The 8,113-nt window shown below is 37.2% G+C and overlaps 1 protein-coding gene across 7 annotated transcripts in view; it reads right to left on the reverse strand.

Annotated features, from left to right (window-relative positions):
• UVH3 (5'-3' exonuclease family protein) overlaps positions 1-8,113 on the reverse strand; it is an 11,374-nt gene continuing 3,261 nt past the window's right edge. For 6 of the 7 annotated variants that reach the window (XM_011013648.1, XM_011013647.1, XM_011013651.1 and 3 more), the window contains 8 exons: positions 5,988-7,974; positions 5,385-5,579; positions 4,980-5,065; positions 4,464-4,761; positions 4,237-4,373; positions 3,735-3,819; positions 1,462-1,977; positions 1-876 (listed from right to left, as the gene is read on the reverse strand). In XM_011013648.1, the coding sequence (XP_011011950.1) occupies positions 220-876; positions 1,462-1,977; positions 3,735-3,819; positions 4,237-4,373; positions 4,464-4,761; positions 4,980-5,065; positions 5,385-5,579; positions 5,988-7,974 (3,961 nt within the window). In that variant the 3' untranslated portion in view covers positions 1-219. The remainder of the gene's footprint in view (positions 877-1,461; positions 1,978-3,734; positions 3,820-4,236; positions 4,374-4,463; positions 4,762-4,979; positions 5,066-5,384; positions 5,580-5,987; positions 7,975-8,113) is intronic. The other variant, XM_011013649.1, reaches the window with a different exon arrangement.

An 8,113-nucleotide genomic window follows, 5' to 3' on the forward strand; every position in this document is an offset into this window, starting at 1 on the left:
AGAGACGAAGTCATCAAATCTTTCTGAAATTTTAAATTTGCAAAAGTGATACAAAAAGAAATAATTCATTTTCAGACTGCACAAAACAAATGATGACAAGAGACCCGTCTTGTATGTTTCAGGCACGCAACAAGTAACTATATTATTGATAACTCTCAATGGCGGTGGGAACCCTAAAAATAAACATCGCAGCACCGGCAGCAAGACTGATCTAGAAAATCACATTTTCCTCCGTTTTCTTTTAAGGAAGTACGGCATTGCACTTAGACATCCCGCACCACCAGTTGCCCCCGTCTCATTCTTAGTTATTTCTGGGCCAGAGACACTGCTCCTTAAATGACCACCAGCATGTGCTGCTGCAACCACGCTGTCTGCATTCAACACAGTTTCAGAAGCACTCGTCCTCCCTCCATCTCCGACCTCCTTCAAGAGCTCAGTGCCATGCTCAACATCTTCCAAAAGATCACCAGTTGCAGGTAGGCTATGGGCAGTGCCTTGGTCCATGCCTGCGTCACTTTCATCCAGGCAAAAACCACCTCCCCTTTCAAGGTGATCATCAGAAAGTTCAACCTCCAAAAAATAGCTATTTCGGTCCACGCCAGGGAGACCAACTTCCTCTCCATCAAAGCAAAATCCATCTCCCCTTTCAAGATAATCCCTGGAGAAGCTCTGAAGTGAAGAATCTCCCACTTCAAGTTGTTCATTATCTTTGATGCCAATGCCACCATCTCCACGTGCTTCTTGAGCAGAAGAGAAATCTTGATGCAGTGCCTCTTTGTCAAACCCCTTTTTATCACCCTGGTCCAAGGACTTCTCCACATCATCAATTTCAAAGTCATCGACTGTGTAATTTACAGGCTTCCGCAACCGTGTTGACTTAAAAGAGGGGAAATAGGTGAAATGAAACCTTCGTTAGATTCAGCTTCAAATAATGAATAAGCCTTCTTGAAATAACATTATTGTAGATGCAAGTCTACTTTATGGAATTCCACCATGTTCAATTTACAGAAGGCTCATTTTCAAAACTTGCATGATGGTCAGAATCATGACATCATGTGATGAAAATTTAAGCATATTGAAACCTTTATGCTAATTTTGCACCAGATAAACCAAAACCAAGACATGCAGCTGTCTATGCATGTACTGAATAACTCTAGTGCATATTTATCAGGCTGGGGCCTTCTTACATTTATTAGATGGGGAGTTTGGCTCCTCAAACTGTCAAAAGAGAACCTAAAACACTTAATAGCTGACCTAAAACATTGGAATAAACTACAGTAAATCAACAAGCAGGCGAGGCAAAGGTTTTGAAATTGAACTACAGTCTGTTGCACCTTAATAAGAACAAACCACAAACAAGTGAAGTTCTCCACTTGCTCGCTTTCCATGAATTCATCAACGCGACATTATATAGACTTCGTTATGCCATTAAGGAAGTAAGCAAATAAAAATTAATCTCACCTTCCGCAATTCATGTGGGCCACTTGACTCGTACACATGCACTTCATGCTCATCATGACCACTATCAACATCACAAGAGCTTGAATCTGATTGTTCAAAACAAAGATTTGCCTTTCCCCTTCCCCTTCCCCGGCCTCTCCCTCTACCATTTCTGTTTCTAAGGAATCCTCTATGGCTACATTGCCTAACAGTTGCCTCTGTATTCTCAACTTCAGGAAAAACAGGCTCCTCAGCAGTCGTTTTCCTGGACCACTTTGGTTTTGATTTTTCCAGAAAACTACTCTTATTGCCAGGAGCAGTTCTTGCAGTTCTCTTTGAATGTGTCTGAGGTTCATTGTCACCAGATTTCCCAGATAAATTTCCAGTTCTACTCTTAGAAACTTCTTCCACAGGATCATCCATCATGTCAAAGTATTGGTTTCCAGTGATCCTTTTAACAGCCTTCTTGATTCTCTTGCTACGAATTTTTGCAAATCTTTCATTGAAACTGTAAAATGCTTCCAGTCGTAGTTGAGTCTTCAACAAATAAACCAAGTCAAAACTTATCAGCATCTCCTTGCATCTTACATAGAGTATGTTGTCAAGATATCTCATTTTAGTAAAATACCCTGTTATTTTATTGTGGGGGTTTACGAGTGTGGCCCAAACAGAGGTTTGCTAAAATTTAAAATTTTTTATGCTTTTGAATTGTTTTGATATGCTGATATAAAAAATAAATTTTAAAAAATAAAAAAACATTATTTTGATGTATTTTTTAGCGAAAAACATTTTAGAAAGCAATTGCAACCATACCCCTATAATATCCTGTATTTTTGAGTGAAAAACATTTTAAAAAGCAACTGCAACCATAACCCTATAATATCCAGTTTATCCTTCCATGTTTAAAAAAAAAATCAAAATTTAAAAGAAAAACAAATTAAGGCATTTTTACAATCCCTCCAGCTTTCAATTCCTAATTTCACATAGAAAAAATCATAACACATGCAAACTATATTCACTTAATGTCCTAAATTGGTATAAGCTCTGATTCAACAAAAAGACCTTGATTTAATTGTAATGTCTAATTTAGCCTTCAGTAATTAAAGCAAAATAAAACTTAAAAAAAAACAAAATAAAAAAAAATATGTTGTTTTACTATTACTTCAATCCTAATTCAAAATAGATAACAAATATTTAATCATTCAATTAATGTTCTCCGGTATGTAGATCATAGCTGACTCTTGAGAGATATATAATGTTCTTTGCGAGGAATGTGTGTTCAATTAATGTCCTAAACTTATATAAACTTGATCTATGTAATAGGTTACAAATAATTATATGCAATTTCAAGCAACAACCAAATACAAGTTAAGCGGCAAGTTCTATATTACAAATTATTGATTTTATACATTTGAGTAAAAAGAAAAAAAGAAAGAAACAATGGCATTTAACAGTAAAGCGTGCTTTTCATGACACTTTGATTAGTTGCAAACGATGATAACAGATCATAACAAAGGTGGATGATTAATGCAGACAGCAAAAGAAGCAAACTTTAGTCTTTTCATAGACAAGGGTATCTGTTTCCAGATTTGCAGCAAATCTGGAAAACTGTCCAAATCTGGGTTTACTCTCAATTTAGTATTCTATTAGTCTTAAAGAGAAATCAGCTTTATTAGGCTATTTTAAATAGGACAATCAGTATTTTCTTACATAGGAAGATAAATCCAAGGAACTCTATGTAAAGGTTATGTAATCATTCAACACAGAGAATCAGTTTATGGATAAAATTCCAGCAGCTTGGCTTTTGATTGCATAACTCAACTTTCCATAGGTGTAATTCCCAAGAACCCTAGATGTGAAGCTTAGGTTTTTCTATCCTCTTGATGTAACTCCAAGAAACCCTATTAGCATGACTCTAATGATTTCTATAATGCCCAGCAGAAAACACCATCAACCAAACCTCAAAACACTCGTCAGCATTCCCCAAACAACCTCTCATGCATACCTAATCAACCCAACAATTACCCATCAAAGATACAGCTTAAAATTTCCTAAAACACTGCTGACACAGTTCACAGCACCAAACAGATAGAAAAAGTTTGCTTAGAAAATATACAAAAAATATTCTTTATTACGTAATAAAGCAGATGCATGTTGGTAGAGAAGAGTGTGTAAATGCATAAGCACATGTTCTATTTATTATCATAATGAGGGCATGTTAGCTTGTTTGAATCTCATGAATGAACATGAGTAAGCAAATGTGTCTGAGCATGCAGATGAGAGAGGAACACAACCTCATGTTTATTATACTCCTTCAGAACAGGAAGTAGCAACTCATCTGACTTCTGAAAGTTCCACCCAAACTTTTCCCAGCATAATCTGTATGCAACCACAGCTGGTAATTGAAACGAACCATCTGATTTTATTTTTATATGTGAAAATATGCTGCCGGTTGTTTTAAGAACCATAGAGAATCAGTTTGGTGTACTAATAATGCATGATTTGGGTGCATTTTAGCATTGGGTATGTGTTTTCTAATTTCAAAATGTTGGAGCAAATGATATAAAGCATGGTGACCAAGATGATGCAATCTTCTCTTGAAAACAGCTCTCAAAAAGCAGCAGGAACTTTGGCATGGATCACATTAAAACTTGGAAAGAAAAATATTGCGTAGTCCTTTAGCATGTGTAATAAAAAATTCAGCAAGGGAAGAAAAGCTCAACACGGCATATAGCTAGAAGCAAACACAAGCTCTACATACCGAAATTTATGAAAACCAAAGGTGAGATAACTTACCTGTGAAGAGCATGAAGATCTGGTTTTCCCCATGTGAAAGGCTCAGTTGATTTGTCCACTTGCGGACAAGAATACGCAGAAATGACTGCTTCACTTGGAAAAGAAGAAGGAATGTGCCAGTTCTTGCTCACATTTCTCTGTACAAATTTAAATTTGGGATCTCTTCTATCATGCTGATTGCTGAAGTATGTGTTAACAAGGAAATGACTAATTCTGTAAGAACTTACATGCTTATCCATGAAAACCTGCTTTATCACTTGAGCATGATCTGCAGATTGCTTTTCTTCATGAGCTTGAGGAATGTTTAGGCCAGATGGGTTCGTTCCTTCCATGCCATTACCTGTGCAATTTGCTTCACTTCCACCAACCTTTGACTCTTTTTTCCTCGCACCCAGACCAGTTTGAACATCAAACTTTCCTAGGATAGCTGGATCTGGTGATTCAATCCAATCCCTGAATTTTTTAAGGCCATCCTCCTCGGGGAATGCAGTCACAACCTCAATAGCATTGACAATGCCAATGCCACTACAACAAACACACATCTCATTAAAGTTCATAAACTTAACAATAAAAAAATAGAATGTCCAATAAAGCATACAAATGGTTCTTAATACTCAAATCAAGCAGCTCAAAACAATGTGCTTGTAAAAGGGTAAATTCAAAGACATAAAAGAAAACCTCCATGCATAAGAAGAAAGCATGACTATTGAAACTTAGAAGCCAAACCAGTTTCTGTTAATTACCTAACTCCCTCGGTATAATCACTTCCAAGAAGCAGAGCCATGCGGATTAATTTCTCTCTTGATAGACCAAGCTCTTTCTCAATATCCTGCAAGCAAATTGCCAGAGCATGAATGGCAGAATGTTAAGAATAAAAAGAAAATATATAATTTGCGTTAAAACAGCAGAGAGCTGTAAGAAAAAGAAATGAAGCAGTAAAAAAGAGCCCAAAAGTCAGAGAGTAATTTTAGAAGCATTGTAGCTGGAAAAAAAATCGTGCAAAAAAGAAGGGACCTTTATGGAGAAAACAATTGCAAAGACGCTGAAAGGCAAGTTTTCTCAATTATTTAATCACAGAACTTGATCCCAATATCATAGCAGTTGTGACAGAACAATAAAAGACAAAATTTTGAAGGATTCTACCAGACCTTCATGAAGTATGTCTCCACATATTTACGATCATCAAATATATTCTTATACACATTTCGAGCTCCAAACAAGAAGACATCAGAATCATCAGTCACAGCACCATCGACATAATTTGCAAGTTCCATATATGCACATTGAGCTTCTGCTTCCATTGGTGCTATAATATATGGTAAACCAAACATCTGCAGCAGCTCCTACAGATTATAAAATGACAAACAACATGAGTTTGGTGCTGCAAATTATTTGATAAGCCAAAATCAGTATACAGAGAATAACATTAACCCAAACAACGGGTTCCTCATTTCCGCATGTAAAACCAGAACTGTAGTATCAACCATTGCAATAAATTGTTTGACGTAAGCATAAGAAAACAGTTATCCTTGGTGGTCAGTGTATTTGAAGTTCCATAGTTGATATCCAAACAGAAAACAAAACCAAATTTTTTTGACAAAAAAAAAAACATAGAGAGAGTTTGATCAATCAAGGACAAATCATTGCATGCTAGACTCCAATAAGGACATGAAGCAAGTTGATCCTAACAATTTGTTAATTGTCACCACGTGATTTAGCTGTTAAGTCAGATAGGAAGTTTCAGTGCATACCTGACATTCTGCAAACATCTCACTGGTGACCGATTCCGCATTACGCTCAAGCTTTCTCTGTTCATCTCCTAGATTACTATATTCTTGATCTAGTATTAGCATTTCCTTCTCCAAACTAGCCCCTGTAAAATTGACCTGTTCATTCTCATTATCCATGGATGCAGATTTACTGATATAGCATTCCCTTTCACTAAGATGGTCTTCTGCCTTTTTTTCTCCATTAAGTTTCTCTGCAAAATCACTGCCATTCACTGAGTCTTCTGGGAAAGAGTTCTCAACTGAAAGGAATGGTGGCTTGGCCTCAGAACTAATTTTCTCTCCACCAATGAACGTGGATGGCTCTGCTTTCTTATCATTTCTATCATCAATTAGCTCAGTAAGAGGTAGATAAGTAGATGCTGCTATAGCGGTATGAAAGCTGTCTCTTGAATTCTTCTCATGGGAGGCAGACAACCCACCATTCTCAATATCAGAAGCAGGTTCCAAATTCAAGTGGTTCTCCTTCGCTTCCAAAGGCCCAATTGATTTAATAGATGGCATGCCTCGGCACTCATTCTCCCTTTTATCCACATCTTGGCTTATCCGGGCAGGATTAGAATGCACATAACTTTCACGTGATTCATTTATTAGCATCACCACATCATCAGGATTATAAGCTTTAGATGACTTTAATTGGCTACCCACAGATGGAAAGGCTTGTGAAATATTAACTTCATCTGCATCACCTAGGTTTTCAAAACCCAAAATTTCAGAGATTGATTTGCTTTGTTGGGTAGCATCCTTCCTGAGCATAGCTGAACTATTATCTTCTTGATCGAGAAAGCCCACACCCTCATAAGCATGTCCTCTAAAGCTTTTAACATTTTTAGGGTCAGATTCTGAGTGGATGGATTTTTCACTCCCAAGATCATTAAGACTTCTAATTATGGAATCCTGCAAACCAGCCTCATCTTCTATAGAACCTCCAGATACTTGATTTCTTGATTTAGCTGGATATGAGGACTTATCATGAACATCAGCATCTACTTCTACCCATTCCACTTCACTGTCATTGCTAACCTTTTCTCCAGAGATTTTAATATTTACTGGGTTAGATTGCGACTGGATGAATTTTTCAACCACTAAATCATTAAGACTTCTCCTTATAGCATCCTGATAAGCAGCTTCTTCTTCCAAAGTACCTTTGGAAACTAGTTTTTTTTTTGATTCAGCTAGATAGGAGGAGTTATCATGAATATCAGAATCTCCTTCCATCCATTCCACTTCACTATCATCGCTAATATCATTAACCTTAAGAGATGGCTTAGTGCTTAATTCAACATCATTAGGAGAACTATTAGCTTTTCCTTCAACAATTCCTTCCTCCCAGTCACTATCAGAAGCAGAATCATCAGAATATCTTCTTGATGTACTATTGCCAGCAGAAGAGATTTTTACAGGCTTTTCAGCTACTAAAGAAGCAAACAGATCATCATCACTGCTAAAATGCTTGCTCTCGTCACCGACTTCAAAAGATATCTGCACAGAAGTCTCATTATTCAACAAGGACTGCTCATTCATCTTGTTCAAGTTAGTGGAGTTGCCATCGATACCATGTGAACTTTCTCCATTATGATTTTCATTGGGAAAACATCTGGGGGTACCAATCTTATTTCTGTCATGCACAGACCGAGTACTTGGAGTCTTGATAGAAAGCGTTTTCTCCTTTTCAATTTCTTTCATTAAATCCAAGTTCCTTTGCAAATCACGGGTCATGCGCATCCCCATGGCTCTGACTTTACTGACTCGCATACGACCTCTTTCATCAAGATATGTCTCAACATCATCATCAAAAGTACTGGTAGATTCATCCTGGGAAAATCCTGTCATAGTATTGGACTTACAGATAGATGCAACACCAGCCACAAAATCTGAAGATGGTAGCTTTACTGGTTCCTTTTGCTGCTCATGTCCTTTTCTTCTCTTCACTCCAGCAGTTGTAAGCAACCTAAACATCTTTGAAAAAGTGAGTAGATGACAGGCAATGCCCCATGAAATTGGATGTGTCTACAACAACAAATGGGATGTATGCATGAAAGTGAATCGGATTAAGGTTGTGCTTGGATTTAGGTTAACCCCCCCCCCCA

The sequence above is a fragment of the Populus euphratica genome, unplaced genomic scaffold, assembly GCF_000495115.2.
Source record: "Populus euphratica unplaced genomic scaffold, PopEup_1.0 scaffold908.1, whole genome shotgun sequence".
Classification (NCBI taxonomy): Eukaryota; Viridiplantae; Streptophyta; class Magnoliopsida; order Malpighiales; family Salicaceae; genus Populus; species Populus euphratica.